We start from the raw sequence: 17,140 nt of genomic DNA, 5'->3' as shown, positions 1-17,140 counted from the left end.
CTTCACCAATGACAATTGCACGTTTCAGATTATTTTGCCGGCTGGAAATTTGACAAACGTGCATAAACTAAAACGATATTTTACGAGAATATTACTATAATTTCTAATGCGATGAAAAGTATCTCTAGAAAGCGTCGACGCGTGCACCATTCTTACGTATTTAAAACATTGGCAATAATTTTCTTGCGTTTATTACAATTATCAAACGTTATTTCATTTGAAAATACGCTTTGAAGAAAAAGGAAAGTAATCGAATAAAATTTCATTATTCTAACAACTACTTCCTTCTTCTTCAAATTGTTGAACAAGTTTGAATGCTTTGATTACGTTCCTAATTACGCTTTGTATTTTCCTTTCCGTTTTGAGTTCATGCACTATAATGCATCTCCTTTCCCTACAATGCGATCGACGTCAATAATCCAAAGACATAAAATATGATAAAATGAAATATCAAAGATTTATTAACAAATACAAAGACAATATTTATCATTAATAAAATCGTCGATCGCATGATCGTTCATGTCGGCCTGCTTTGCAAGATGAAATATCCCGATACTTTTAAGTACAGATCATCACAATGGTGAAATATGTTTCCAGGAAGCGGAGGTATAATGAGCCAAGCTGGTTCTCAAGATGACGGTGAATACGAGGTGATAATCGTCGACGAGAACAATTCGTCGATCTTGGCAGATCACGACGTTACGTCGTCAGGCCCTCCATCAACGAAGGTAAGTGACCAACAAATGTCCTCCTTACCCCTTACCTATTCGATAAGATGTTGCTGTACAACTATTAGCGTACTTCGTTTAAAAAACGTGCTACGTAAAAGATCTACCCATACGAAAGATGCATACGTCGGAATTAATTGATCCGTTGTTCCCAGGTAAAAAGCGAAAAATATCTTGTGAATCTCTCCTCAGTGCTGTTTCTACGTGAAAGTATACGAAAATAGCGAAACTTTTTTTTGGTTTTCTGATTTTTTGATTCTCTCTCGGTATACATATATAAAACCATCGATGCTCGAGATGATTTGTGACAACCTTACTTGAGATTGCATGCCTTTGACGAGATACAGTCATGTTTCGTTGTGTATTTCACCGAATTAAAATCTTAAAAAGATGTAATGGTCGTTTCGGAATCCTGATCTTGATATATATATATATATTTGATACGATTTTTACGACATTCGATATTTCGATGGCGACACGATTCTCTTGCACCTTTCTTGTCACGCACGATCTACTGTTACGATGGAATTGGCACTCTCCAGCCCACGCGATGCGCTTTGCATTTCGTTTACTCGACTTGTCATTTTCCGATTCTTCTACCGTAGATACTTGACTTAACTTAAATCTCTACGTGTCTCTGTTGAAATTTCTGATCCAATGAACAATCTGCATGCATCCCGAGTATTGATAGCCTGATAACAAACAGTAGATCTTTAAGAAAACTGTAAAATTAATAAACAGATCTTAAGGTATGAAATTAATCGATATATCACAGTTTCGATTCTGAAAGTTCTCCTTAGAAGTAGTTCAATTATACCCTGAGTAGCTAATACGTTAATTGATCCCGAAGTAATTCTCTGATCTAAAAACGTAACAGTTCGAGCTACATCCAGCACGTAGTGTTTACTTTAGTGAAATATTTAACGATGTTCCTTCGCACTTACGTAGTCAAAAGATAATTCCACACATAGTTTCGTTCTCGCACGTGAAGTTCAAAAGTACATTTAAAATTTCCAACGATTGCGATAAAACTATGAAACATGCCCTTCTTTGAAGCTCGATACGAATGTGTACGTATAAATGTAATCCTCGATTATCCCCGAGGATATTGTACCTCTATCTTGTATCTGTGCAACCTCTGTAATTATTTCGAGCATGCGACACTTTTACTCTTTAATTTTTCTCAACGTTAACTTCCTCTGCTTGCATTGCTATGCGTACTAACTACTGGTTCTGAAGGGAGGTCACAGTGGTGTACCTCGGCCACGGACAATTCTCGAGGATTACACCTCGTCAGAACCAACGCTTGGCTCTTCGACAAGACCTACCGAACCACTGCCACGAAATGTCCAGGTAAAAGTTTGACTTTGAGTACGGACACGGAACAGAAAATCTCATAAATGAAACAGGGAACTTTATCGATGTACTCTGACAAAGAAACAAGCTAAACAAGCTAAACAATCGTCTCGACATGATCTTCCTTTTTTCTTTTTTTTTTTTTTTTTAAGGGGATTCGAAAAACTATTTCGATTTTTTTACATAATCGATGTATTTATATTTCTTTTTCTTCTTTTTCCATCTATCGAAAGCAAGAAGAGATGAAAGCAACAACGAGTGCCCGTTTGACGGCTACGCAATTAACGATAGAAAATAGTACGAGACTAAAATCGATTCGTCTTACTGTACGGTGGCTTATCCACGTATATAATCTTCCCATACGTAACTGTATTTTTGTTACGTACGGTTTTATGGACGTAATCAAGCGTAGCCATTACGATATTACGTTCGCCGTATCGTGGCTTGAGAATCTAGGAAGCTTTTATATTCCTTGTTTACACGTATATTAGATGACTGCGTATTAGTGTTGTTACGATTAACTGCATGTCGTCGAGTAAATGCATAGCACGCGAGACTTAATCAGTAAGCAGAACATGTCGTTTGATTCTCTTCTCAAGTAAACGTTTCTAAGACTTGTTATTATATCATAGGTATTTATGATTAAATAGTGTGTTCAGCGAAAGCTACGCTTTCGTTAGAAATAATACAGTATTCAGTATCAAGTAGCCAAGTAGCCGTAGTGTTGTTTGAAATTGTCTCGATTAAAAGTAATGTTGTTAAATACACTTCTTTCACGATCTTGAGAAATATTCATTCAACGAATTATATATAACATGTCAACAATATAAAACAATATTTTAGAGATCAAATAGAATTTTCTTGAAATTCAATATACACACAATCGTGTTAAAACCGATCGATCCTATATTTTCCGATTTTCTTTAATCTACGTACCTAATAAACATATGTATAACGAGTATATTTTGTGAACACACCGAGATGTTAATGTCGTCGCTTTTAGAGCAACGACTCCAGCGAAGAAACGATGCATCGTAGCAATATTACCGCGGATGCCAGTCCTTCCGAGGTTGCCACGGATAATGAGAACAAACACAACTCCTCCGAGGAAGCTTGGACCGATGTAAATCTTAACGAAGACGGAGACACGATCCCAATGACAAATCAAAGGGAAGATCCGCGAAATATTCACAACATGGCGCACACCCGCGGTAAGAAATCCATTTGATGTTACAAGAAAAAGAAGTAGATTGGTAATGCATTTATTCTTTTATATCCCTTTGTTTCGTTTCTCTATTATCTCTAAACTAAATTCTACTCTGAGACAACTTTCAACTGTTAAGACCAAAGATAAGAATCTATAAACTACCTGTCTGGCGGCAGTTTTCTCAGAAGATTTGGTTCCAAATTCCAAACTGACGATACCATCGCCAACTCTTTCCCTTTCTACGGCTTAAGCAAATTCTGCCCTCGTACCTTTACCTTTTCTTTTTCTTACTGTTTTATAATCTTTTTCAATTTGAAATTCTCAATATTGTCTGAATTCCTCTAAACCAAATACGTTGAAATTAGACATTGAAATTCGGAAATTAAGAAAAATGCGTTTATGTACAAAAACGTGACTATATCGAATGTGTATTATTTTTTGCCTGCACGTGTGATGTTTGCTGATACCGAACGTGTTAGTTTAGAAAACTTCGAAATGGTAATGTGGGATTGAAAATGAGAACTGTGATCTTCCCTTCTGATACAGGTGAGATTCAAGATAGCGAAGGAAACGTTCTGGAGCAAGGGATGCTAAGTAACGCGGAACGCGGCGAGAAACCTTCCGGGGAAATCTCAGTGGTTCGCGTATCAGACAGATTGGTGATGACTTCCGCGTCGCCACGTCCGGACGAGTTACCGATCAAGGGACTGGTCGACCATCTTCCAGTTCCAACACCATCGCGCGAGGCATCGCTCACGCAAAAATTAGAAATGGCACTGGGTTCTGTTTGCCCGCTTTTGCGAGAAATCATGGTGGACTTTGCCCCTTTCCTCTCGAAAACTCTCGTCGGCTCCCACGGACAAGAATTGCTGATGGAAGGCAAAGGTAGGACTCGTAAGTGCAATCTCATCGACTAATCTACTAATATGTGTGTATTGCTTGGTATGAATACGTTTTTATTTTAATACTACTAAATTTTGTTGTAGAATTTGGTTGTGTAAAATAGTTTGAGCTTTTGGTTTTAAATGTGGTAGCGGTTATTCGATGTAGATTATCTTGTGCGAATTACCATTTAATTTTATCGTATTTCGTGAGTAAAGATTGTACGTTTATTTATATGTACATGTATCGTTTAACACATTATGAACGGATTGTGTGTCTTCTCTTTTGGAAAGTACTAATAGACAGTGGTAAAAATTGGTCAGTTTAATCTTTACTTTTTGAAAATGAAATTCAAAAAGATATATCTGAGAAATGTCTGTTCTTAATGTGTTCGTAGAAAAATGTGACAATATATAGTATTATATATTTATATAATATATGTTTTGAAGAAAAATGCATTAGAAAAAAGTAGATCATAGCTTCGAGTAACGCAAGTTATCCCTATTTCACAGAAACACGTATTTACTATTCATAAGAAGAATTGAAGCGATAATCCCGTGTAACGATCTTCTCTTCTTAGGCCATAAACTGTGACACATATGTCTCCTTATTTGAACGGAAACTTTTACGGTCATTAAATGAACTTTATCGTGCAACATAGTCGGGAAATTCTAGAAGAAAATGCAACCTAGTGGATCCTTAAGTCGCTTTGCATCAACACCAGGCTCGTATATTCCTTTCGTTTTATCTGTGTCGATTCATCGCAGCGAATGTATTCAAATTAGTCAGTTTATGGTTCCGCTTAGAAAGATGGAACGCGTATTCCGGGATAATCGTTGAACATTTGTATTCACGTGACGCGGCTGCAGTCCATGGCACTTCGCGGGGATTTTATATTCGTGGAACGTCGCGGATGACGGCCGTGCCACGTATCGATGCACTTTTATTTTTAAACAACAGCTCGAGAAGCGATACGTTCACCGGCCGTTTATAAATCACCCGGCCGTCTATGCCTTTCCTATTTCTTTCTTCCATCCGTGTCCCGCTGCTTCTTCTCTGTATTTTACAACTGAATTTCAAACCCCGCGACTTCTTTTTCCCCATCCATAATCCCATCGTTTTCTCGACCATTCGACTGAACGACCAAACGAGACATTTTTAATGATTCGATCCTCCTGTTCCACGTTAGGACTGACCACCTTCAAAAACAGCAATTCCGTGGTGGAATTGGTGATGCTACTTTGTTCCCAAGAATGGCAGAACTCCTTGCAGAAGCACGCAGGCCTGGCTTTCATCGAGCTCATTAACGAGGGAAGGTAAGAAGGGCTCGTTATACGATGATCGTTAGAACGACAGAGTTATAGTGCGTGCAGTAAACCGCGGCTCGAACTACGCTGCTTCTCGTAACGCAAATCGTAAAAGTTTGCGTTTATACTATGCAGGTTACTGTCTCACGCGATGAAGGATCATATAGTGCGAGTGGCCAACGAGGCTGAGTTTATCCTGAATCGTATGAGAGCGGACGACGTGCTCAAGCATGCCGACTTCGAGGTATCTGTTTTTTACGTATACTTAATTATATTTCTCGACGTAATTTGCGATTACTGTTTTCTGCATTGATATATGAAACTTTGTGATAATGATTTTGAAATTTTTGGCTCAGTCGCAATGCGCGCAAACATTGCTCGACCGACGAGAAGAGGAACGAATGTGCGATCACTTAATCACGGCTGCACGGAGACGAGACAATGTTATTGCCAGTAGATTGTTGGAGAAGGTCCGTAATATCCTGTCGAACAAACATGGTGCTTGGGGATATATGGATCCAATGGCTGCAAAGTGAGTCGCCGTAGTTTTTTATTTGGAATGTTGTTAGGATGTTGATAATTGTATTAAATAAAACAGAATTATTTTAAATAAAACAAATATCGAAGATATATATATATGGAGGATTGACTTGCTCAATTTTTTGTTATATTATACGATTCATTGAATTTCTTTAACTTCCATCTATTACTTAAAGATTAAATTTAAAATATACATATTAAAAAGAATCTTGTTGAAATTCAGATTGGCCGAATACTGGAAGCTAGATGCTTGGGAGGATGATGCACGTAGACGTAAGCGTTTCGTGCACAATCCACTAGGCTCGAGCCATCCCGAAGCTACACTGAAGGCGGCCCTCGAACACGGTGCACCCGAGGATGCGATTCTGCAAGCGCGTGAAGAGTTTCACGCGCATCTCGCAGCCTCGCGTGCACATCAACAGCAATTGCAGTCGGCGGATCTGATGGACGACAGTGAGCTGTTGTCGGACGACAGAGACCTCGATAACGATCTGACAGGTTAGATCTTCCTTCATTTCATTTCATTTTATTTTCTCTTATTTCCTTTGCTTGCATATGTAAGCGAAACGTGACACGTTCTATCGTTTAAATTATGTTACATGTGTATACGTTTATGTATATACATATATATGCGCGGATGTATGTGAGCTACAACGAGATTGTGTTCTGTCAGGCCCGGTGAACATCAGCACGAAAGGAAAATTGATCGCGCCTGGTATCGTGGCTCCTGGTATTATCTCCGTGACGTCCGCGGAACTGTACTTCGAGGTGGATGAGGACGACCCAGAGTTCAAGAAGATTGACAGTGAGGTAAGTATATACATGAATCTTTTTCTATTGACATTGAAATTATTGGATGCGCTGATACAAAGGGAAAGTTAATGTTTGTACATAAATAATGGAACTTGAATCATATGCAACGATACGATTATTTTAATCAAATTGAAATTAATTGCTACAAAATTGTTTTTCCTGAATCTGACGTACTCTGTGCTTAGGAAAAGTTAAGTTAAATTATATAAATCACTATATATCGTTATCTAAATTAAAGTAAAATAAAAAATCTTTATTTATTTAATGAAAATTTTGCTTATACTAATTAAGATGACAATTTTTTATGATACGAAACATGTTGTAGGAATATCAATTACAGAAACGTTCAGTAATTTCGTCATGATACCTCTTAAGGATAAGTGTTTATGTAATTTGCTATTCTTGTTGGTTCTTTGATGTATAAATAGACAATCGGAAATATTTGAGATCGAAAAGAATTCTAATTGATTCGCTGACTAATCACTCAGTTATTTTTCGGACTACGACAGAAAATATGAGATTCGAACAGCCATTATGTTTGTCACTTTTCGCGTTATATATTGCGACTGTATTCCCTTGCTTACATTTATCACTTGTCACACACAATCTTAATGATTAATCATTGTGTCAGTTTGTCCGCGTTAAGATACCGTCTATTACATGCATTTGGAGCAACTTGTTGCGTTTGCGAAGCTATCTCTTTGAAATATGGTTACTGGTCTCCATGCAGATAACGTTCCCTCGCGCTCTGAAATCTAGGGCCACGCAGAGACTCACTTTACTCGCCAGAGAAAATTTGTCTACAACAAATTTATGCACAAATTTTGCAAATATACAAATAGAAACATAGGTTGTCAATTAGTAATTGAGCAAGCAACTCGCTTCATTACGATTCTTCTGATAAACTTCCTCACTTTTTGAAGAGACTTATACGTGAAATTTTTATTGGAAATTCTAGGAAATATAACTGGAGCTACATAATATTTCAATAAGATTTATTATAACACGCATATATCGGTCTTAATCGATAACAATTTAAAAGGAAATGCAAATATATTAGTCGCATGAATTGCGTATTTTTTAACGCAAGAACCGTAAAATTAAAAATTCTCAGAATGATGTATGAAGAAATTTAAATTCGTGATTGACGTTCATATCAAAATTAATTATAGAGAATAAGAGAATAAATCGAAAAAAAAGAAATGAATAATATTTTGATTAAACGGTATCCCATGTACCAAAGATTCAAACTACTCAAATTTTCTACGCAGTTACCAAAAACGCTATCGACCGTGTTTACGACTCCAGAAATTCTCGGAAGAATTTTACTATAAATAAACTTCGACTCCGGGAAGAATGACGAGGCAGACCACTGGCAGCGTTGGTTCGCGACAAACAGTATTAATCACAGGTCGGAGCAAGGAATTTGAATAAATGCGAATCATAAATGATGAGACGTGGCGAAAGCTTTCACAATAACGTAGTTGGAATTGGTTCGGACGTGTCTCTGTCTATCAGTGTGCATAATGTAGTCACGTCTCGTGACGGTGGTCATCCGACCGAGTGAAAATCAAAAGAGAACGAAAAACTGAATAAAAAAAGACGGGGAAAAAGGAAGTAAATAAAATGGAGATTAAAAGGAGAGAGAAAGGGAGTTAGAGCGATAAGAGGAACGAGAAGAGAAGCGAGAGACTGTGGACCCTGGAGAGAACTAGAGGCCGATTATCATATATCGGTCGTAGATCTCGCGTTTGTATAACTAGGGAATAAAACAAACAGAGGAGGGCCCCATGGGGTCGGCCGATCTTCAGGGTCGGCAATTATGAGCCCCCCGCGGGGCCCGGTATCTACCTTGCCTGCTCTCCTCTCGTTTTCTCTCTCTTTCTATTTGCTTTCTGCATCGCTCCACCACGTACTAAGCACACATCTGTGGCATAGGTGGGCATACAGATTCTCAGGAATGCACTGGAACTACCACGCTTCTCCTCCTATCTAGTAACTATTGCACGTTTACCGCAGACATCCTGTTTGCGCGATCCTCCTCGCGATCCAATGGGAACCGATGGATCGAGAAGTATCTCTCGTCGATCGAATTCCACCTTGGATATTTATAGAAGCGACTTGAAAGCTTCGAGTTTTGTAAATGAGAGGCTAGAAATATTGTGCTCTGCTTTGTGTAAGATGTTCGTTTGTATGGTTAATGGATGGTTGGGAAATAGATGAGAGGAACAAACTGGGTTAGGATTGTCCGTGTTACGATACAGAGATGTACCTAATTGAATTCTTATACACTCGTTTTAGTATCGGTGAATAACTGGTAGATAAAGAGGAATGATATAAATTGTCGAAACGTTTTGTAATGTTTAGTTATGTAATACTAACTTTGAAATTTATCTGTATGCAATAATTCGACTGAACATGGATAACGTGATTTTGATGAATCGCGCAATGTTTATTTTGAGAGTGCGAGAAGAGGAAAAGAGACTCGTCGAGCAAATCTTGCTCATCTTCATCGTATTCTATGTTTTGGAATACGTACACGAATGAGTTGGAAACAGATCAGTAAATTAAGTCTTATAGAAAGGTATACGTTTTAAAGAAAAGGATGAATAAGATTTCGAAGAAAAGATATATTCGCTGTGAAAAAGTTATCCACTTATTATTATGCCACGCGTTAGAACCAATAATAATCTTCGTTTTATAAAGAACGAATAAAATAATAAATAAGAAAGAAGCAAAATTGCAACGCAATATTTCTACCTATTCGTGAAAGAAAAAAATCACTTTAGTCACTGAATTTCAATCTTTCGAAAACTGGACACAAAAAAGTTAAACACGAAAGTGTCGCGTCTGGGGTCCGATTCCAGGGTCACCAAGAATTCCTACTCTTCTCGACGATTTTGTCATGTCCACCTGTCATCTCCTATATATCTCGACCAGACGAGTCTGTGAATAGGAGCACGGGCTCGTACCGCCTCTTAATTGGAATCCTGTTTAAACAGAAACACGCTGAACGCACCTGGAAGCGTGGATGACTGGAACGAGTAAAGAACCGAGCGAAAGACGAAGAAAACAAGCCAACCAAACAAACCAAAAGGTAAAAGAAAAAGAAAGAACAAGGAAAGAGGAAGAGCTAAAAGAAAGGAGAGCAAAGGAAGAGTGAAAAGGCCGAGATAGGAGCAGAGAAAGAGAGGTTAGTGGTTCACGATCGAGACACGCTCATTAGTCGAGGATGTCCCGAGGGTAGGCGGGAGGCTTCGTCGAATTCGTAGGCGATGGATCACTCGATAGTCGAGTCGAGACTTAAGCGATCGTAATGCGCGGACGTAGAAGAGAGGCTGCATCGGGAGTGGCCCCAGGGAGGGACTGCATATCGGTGAACTCTCGGTTCACCAGCTTCGGCTGACTGGCCTCACCTTGTTCGCCGATCGCGCCGATTCTCCTCCTCTCCCGGCTCGAGCTTTTATAATGGTCCCGGGCAAACGTATTTATCGTGATTTATTGTTTACACGGGTCTCCTTTCTCTTCGGTTACCTCTATCTTCCTTCATCCTATGTTCATGGACTCTCTTTCAACGGGTTCTGCGCTAGAGATAGAGGATGCACACCGTGCGATTACGTCCGATGTAAATTATTGATCGTCCACGAGGAACATTAATATCTAAAACAAATAATGGACCGTTACATCCTGAACCCTTTTGAGTTCTGCGCGCCCTCTCTCTTTCTTTTCGTTCACTCCAACTCCCCATTGATCCGAGTAGATCCTACCGTTCGTTTTATCTTTTACGATTTTCTAATTGTTTCTCTTCCTTTCTCCATTTGCATCTCTTTTCGTTTCGATCGGTTCGAATCTTTGTTTAGTATGGTAATTAATATACATTTTGGTTACACTGGTGAGGAGTCTGATTCACGGCAAACGAAGTAGGAGGCAATAGTATCGTGCGCAAAAGTGAACGTGGGTTTCATGAATTCCGTGGAATCGTAATTTAGAGAATCGTTGAAGGATACGAATAGTAGCTCATGGTGTTTAAAATTCTGCCTTTACACAGTTATTACATCTCTTTACTGTATTTGCACGACGTTGCACGGCTTACGTGCTCTGTGGAAAGTGGCAGCTCGGTAATTGCCGTACTTTCAAGCACGCACGGTACTCTCGTTACGCCAGCCTGCCCTCGAGATCCGCTCGTTCCATACAGAATCTTCGTCCTTGCTTCATACTCTGCGGTCATTTATATGCGGCGAGAATCTAGAAGACACAAGAATCGTAGAGCGTAAATAAAATTATGCAGATGATCGGAAAGCTTGGGAATAAAAGGAAATTATTTATATAAATATTTATTCTGAATTTCTTTTCGAATTGATAATTTTTATTTTGATTTTTGCTCTGAACCGAGTTTCATCCTTTTCGAAGAATTACCCGAGAATGAAATTGCTTAATGCAAATTAACTAATAAATTAAACATTTCAAGTATTGTGAATGTGTAATATATTACTGACTAGTCTAATCGAAGAGTTGTTACGAAGAAAGGTATGACAAACATGAAACATCACACACATGACTGCTTAGAAATATACCGTTCGATTGTCATCACCATTCAGTCTGCATAACGGATGGATACATTAACCGCTAATCTAATAAATAAGTGTTTCTACAATCCACCATTTAACTTCTTCCTTTATACACAACTCCGTTACATAACATCCAAGAAAATGACCAACAAATTTCCATCTGTCCAATCTTACACGCGATTCAACGTTTCGACTCCAGCACATGTTCACCATTAAAACCGTTGAAAGGTACCGAGAACGGGTTACAAGAGCAAGCAATCACGGAAAGGAACGCGATGCGAGCTAAATGCCTTTAAACAGGATTCCATTTTCCACGATTCACACTTACTTCGCCATACAAAAGATACAAAAAGCATCTTATTGAGGACAAACAGCCAGGAATGTTCCGAATGTTGAAATTCACAATTGCTAAAAAATATAAAAGAACACTTGTTTGAATATAAATTGCCGTATTTTCGTAACAAGGCATGTTTAAACCCTTCATTAGAAAGTACAACGAGGTATCGAATTGCGACGGTACCCTCGTGTCTTAACATATTCAGTGCATAAGTTCCGGATTCGAGCCGATTTCGACGATATGCACATGAAAAGTTCAGGAGGGAAAGGATCGTAATTTACTGTTAGATGAAATTGAAATCTTGGCATCACTTTTCAAAGAGGTGTCAAATTAAGAGAACGGAACGGGCACGACTGAAAAGAAAAATTTCAGGGTCGAATTTAATCCTAAGTTCGGGGAAGGACGATCAATGTTAAATCTCTCTAATGGAAAAATGATCACCGTTGCATAATTAACAAATAATTTTCAAGAATACAGTCTAACGGCAATAAAAATGAGAAAAAAAAGTTTCCATAATAATCCATAGTAATCCAAATAATATTTCGCGCCGTATAAATAGCTTTCGTCTGAAAGCCATTTTGTATTAGCACATAGCATATGCAACAAAGATTCAGTCGGCAGTAAATGTTAAAGCTCGCGGTATCGTGACTCGTCGGAGCTCGCATTTTTATGGAAACGGAGTGGTTGTGGCGCCTAAAGCTCGCAAAGGCTACGGTATAGCTATTGCAAACGCATGCTGCGAATATCCCAACGGGATACTTGCATGGTACGCGAAGAATGGAACAGGAGGGGAAAGAAGGGAAACAGACCCACCGGACAGGTGGTCCGTTGGTGTATGTTGGTGCGCACTCATTGCCAAGTGAGATGCCATTAACGGGAGTACAATATCGGGAAAAATCGAAGAAACCATCGGATCGTTTATCAGCGAACGCAAGACGAGCTACGCTGGTCATATATCATGTTGCGGTAAAGATTTTCGATTTATGGATAGGGAATATTGCGGTGTACGGTTGCCGGTCCGTGGAAAAATCGACGGATGGTTCGTGGTAGCGAGCAACAGCGAGGTTTGACGAGGATTGAGGAATCCTACAAGTTAATGGTTTTATAGGTGTCCATGCTGTGGCTAGGGGATATTAATTATTCGTTTAATTTATGGTCGGAGGATGTTGCGAGTTCGAATTACTACAAAACAGGCAGTCGACGTTTATTGTCGGGAAGTATGTGGGACTCGAGAGGTTTTGTGGATATCTAATCTTTTGTGAAGTGAAATTAATCGTTGGTTGGGTCATGAGATTTATGCAATATATGAAATATCGTTGTTTGGAACTGTTGATAACTGGGAGAAATCTATGGTGAAAATTTGTATGAAATATTGGGAGGTTCGTTAAATATATATGAATGCGGAGATTTTTATCGAACGTTGTTGTAAAGTGATTTTTCATTTAATCTAAGTAACTCTTACTTCTCCGCAATAAAAGCTTAATAAAGTAAATAATGGGCAAACCGATTCTTCTAAGATTCAAACCAGTTAACTTCCTGATAATAAAGTACAGTAATGAATAAAACATTGAAAAAATTTGTCACGTGCTTGTAAGTTACTTGAAACATGTATAATATCCTTGTGAGAAATACTAATTAACCGGTTCCTAATTGTCAATCACGATATCCCTCTTATGCTATCAATGAATATGATATCGCAGTACCTTGTTTATTTGAGAAAAGTCGTACGAGTATACGTTTTGCATTAATGAATAATCGTAGTGACTGGTTAGAATACACTCGTTAAACATTGGCTATCTAAAAAGATAAATATCGCAACGCGTATTTTCAATTAACAATTAACCTTGTTCAACGAAAAAACAGTTTTTACGCATGCACAAACAACCGAGCATACTTGCGGTCGATTTGCCATTAACAACAGCCGTAAGCTATCTTATTTTCCAATCCGTAAACACAACAGTCTGCACATTTAATAAACAATTAATTTTGTTTTACGCAAAAGAGTTACTGTAGTTTACCATAGTTGTTCGAATTATTTCTTCATTTTTTATATTTTTTCTTACCGAACCTAACGAACGCGATATTTTCTTACTCCCCTTCCGTTATTATATTAGACACTAATGGTGTCCCACAGTATATAACGATTGTTTCGTACAAATTTCAATACCGGATGTGTAAGACGGTGAAGCTTAGCTGACTGGAATACTATTATACTATATACCGAAACGCAATAATTAACGAAACTATTACGCGAAACGATCTCATAATCGCATCCCGATGCGAGTTCATCGTACGTCGGACACGCGCACGGTTTGCGGGCAAACGAAATACAGACGTAGGAAAGAATGATCGCGGAGGGCGTGCACCACGCGAGGAAAGGTCGAAGAGAAATGGCAGGAAGGCGGGAAAGTAACTGTGAACGAGCGCCGATTTAATGTTATGCGATTATGCCCCTCCGCGGCGATGCATATGCATGAAATCCTGGTGATATATCGTGAATGACGTTGGCAATAATGCAACTATAATTATCCTGTGCTCGATACAAACTGATTTAAAAAGTCGCGTACTCGTTCGAAAGTAAATATACGGCTATCATGAGCGCGACCGTAAGTTTCGTTCCGCTAGTTCGATTATATATTATCTGTCGATCGATGCAGATCAGTTACGTTCGTTTAATAAATAATAGTTAAGTCACATTCATTCGACGCTTGCATTGTGTCGATCAGTATCGGAGTACTTACCGTGAATAGAGGATTATTCGTTGAGTTCGATGTTGAATGGCAATGAACATATGGCATCGTGCCATGATTATCACGGATCACGAAGTATAGTTACAGTTAATTATTCTGCCTTTGCTTTAAACGATTGTGACTCAGAATGATTGAGTAATGTGCCCCTTCTTCTTCAGTGGTTACGACCTTTTCCACTTGACCTTTTCTTTCCCTTTTTTATATCTTCGCCTTTTTCAATGTATTGTACCTTTCATACTTTTAACTTCATCAAACGATCGATTTCTACGGTTTTTATCTGAACGGATTATCCAGTTATCGTATTATACGCTAGGAATGAAAATTTATCCACGATAGTACCTCAGATATATAACAAATCAGGGTTGTACATATGCGTACATGCGTATACATGCACGACATGTGAACGTCGCGTTTTAATCCGCGAGGCCAAAGATTTTGATGGAATTCGACGTTATAGTAGCTCACGGCTAGCAGCCAGGCTGCACGACGACCAGGCAGTTAGTTTGGTAAACATCCATCAATTCGTGGGTAGGGCACCGTAAGGCAAAACAGGGTTGAGCCTGAACAACAGGCAGTCTAGAAGGAGAGCGGGCGGATTCATTCTCAACAAGGCAGGGTAATCACTGCTATTAGCGCGGACATTACTCCGGTGGTCCGCCAATCTCCTTAGCACTCCATCATATCGCTACCTTGAGGGCCTTCTCTACTTCAGCGCGTAGAGAATAGATTGTATACTCTTTGCCAAGCAACAAGTCTCCGCTTGTTTATATTTCAGTCGACCAATCACTATGCTTGTCCACTATACTTTTCAACGATATATGAACCAGGTGTGGAATTATAAAAAAAAAAAAGAAGAAAAATATATAGAAAATGACAAGACCGGTTAGAAAGATACGTAAGTTAGGAGAATGGAAAGTGAGTTGTCTCGTTGACAGCATTGACAACCGAGAGATCATTCGATGGAACTGGCTATGGCACAGGATTTTTTCGTTCGTACGATATCCTTCGTTGGCTATTAGAGGCGTGACTAACGATTATCCTCGAAAGGAGCGATGATGGATATCATAGGCAACTGTCTCGTGCCACATCAGCGCTGTCAGCAGCTGCAGGTAGGCGGAAAGATTGTGGGTGTAGCCGTGTACCGTGAATCCACGGTGCACCGCGTAAAGTCGATGCTCCGAGGCGCAGATGTGTGCGAATCCAGTGACGCATTTTGCTCCGATTCACCCCACTTTGAAATGTTCAAGTTAATTATAGAAATCTATCGATGAAGTTAAACTCTAATAGAGAGATCTGTATTCTTTTAAACACTGAGCAAAATTTTTCAGATATATACGAATAGCATACATCGTTTTCCATATTTAATTCTTTTTTAACAAAAAAAAAAAAAAAAAAGAAAAAATATCTCTATACCACTTTTCTAATGACTTCCTCATAAATCACAAGTATCGATATTTATTCGTCTCACTCGATTCGCTGCTTAAAATTATAATATAACAAAACTGCATCTTCTTGTCACCACGTCCACGATCTCACGCGAGCAGGTAGGCGTTTGTGGGAATAAGATACGACGGAGACTACTCGCGTCGATTGAATCGAATCCACGAGCTGGCAATTTGTGTATCACGGGGCGCTTGGTTACCCTTTCGAGACGAGCCTGGTGTGGAAGAATGCTAGTCGGTGAATAGGCGGAGCCGGCCAAGCTGGATCCGATTCAGAGTGTGACGGATGGCGCCCACCTGTGGATTCATTCACTAATCTGCTCGCTAAGCAAACAGCCCGAACACACCCCATCATTATCGCTGACGGCGTAAGTAGCGCCCGATCTCGTCCTTACCCGATATTTATTATGCCCCCCGGTCCTCTCGCTGCCCCCTTTCCTATACCCCTACTTTTATATGCTTTTTAAGGGGCCACGGATCGAACGTTCAGTCTATTTTCGCGTCACCCCGCTCTTGTATCGGGTATCGATGCTGTTCAGCCCCGTGATTATCCGTGGCAAGCTGGTACCAACGCGTATCGCTGGTTGCGTGTGCCATATGGATCCGCGATCGAACCCGATCCGGTTGTTCGACTAATTGTAACGCAGTCTCTTGGCAAAAGATGTTTGCGATTTGTATAGGATGGTCGAAATTGCGCAGAATATTTATTTTTGTTGTCTGTTATTTTTGGAAATGATTCATGAGATCGATATTTTACTGGGATTTAAGTATAGTGCACGAATGTCCACTCATTTTTGCACAGTGGTATAGTATATTCTATTATTAGTATATTCTATTATTCTAGTATATTCAAAATATTCTAATACTGCTACCACTTCGCCGTTCGTTCTAAGCGCCATAATCGCAGTATGAATTGCATACGGGGCTTGAAAATTGACATATGAACAGACCGCAAGTGTTAGGAATACGAAAGCCTAGGAATAATAAGAAGGTGCACATAGTGGTTAAGATATTACAGGAAACACACCTGAGTTTACCTCTAAGTGCTACAATGTATAGCTCACGCATGACTGGATTACATATGCCTAAGAATATTAGCTGTAGAATATTTACTTGCTCTGTTCACAGTATAAAATACACGTACTTGTAAATATTCTAATATAACTTGATACATTTAACATAAACTATCACGAGATAATACCATATCTAA

The 17,140-nt window shown here is 39.2% G+C and overlaps 1 protein-coding gene across 22 annotated transcripts in view; it reads left to right on the top strand.

The window, feature by feature from the left end:
- Positions 1–17,140, top strand: part of Rg (A kinase anchor protein rugose) — a 414,732-nt gene that overhangs the window by 327,447 nt on the left and 70,145 nt on the right. For 14 of the 22 annotated variants that reach the window (XM_072006201.1, XM_072006150.1, XM_072006238.1 and 11 more), the window contains 9 exons: positions 598–728; positions 1,968–2,081; positions 3,088–3,295; positions 3,838–4,185; positions 5,363–5,489; positions 5,616–5,724; positions 5,837–6,012; positions 6,244–6,518; positions 6,694–6,830. In XM_072006201.1, the coding sequence (XP_071862302.1) occupies positions 598–728; positions 1,968–2,081; positions 3,088–3,295; positions 3,838–4,185; positions 5,363–5,489; positions 5,616–5,724; positions 5,837–6,012; positions 6,244–6,518; positions 6,694–6,830 (1,625 nt within the window). The remainder of the gene's footprint in view (positions 1–597; positions 729–1,967; positions 2,082–3,087; positions 3,296–3,837; positions 4,186–5,362; positions 5,490–5,615; positions 5,725–5,836; positions 6,013–6,243; positions 6,519–6,693; positions 6,831–17,140) is intronic. The other 8 variants (XM_072006159.1, XM_072006193.1, XM_072006316.1 and 5 more) reach the window with 2 other exon arrangements.

The sequence above is a fragment of the Bombus fervidus genome, chromosome 1 (genome assembly GCF_041682495.2).
Source record: "Bombus fervidus isolate BK054 chromosome 1, iyBomFerv1, whole genome shotgun sequence".
NCBI classification, from domain to species: domain Eukaryota; kingdom Metazoa; phylum Arthropoda; class Insecta; order Hymenoptera; family Apidae; genus Bombus; species Bombus fervidus.
Note: the sequence above shows the minus strand (reverse complement) of the source record. Positions and strands in the feature narration are given on the sequence as shown.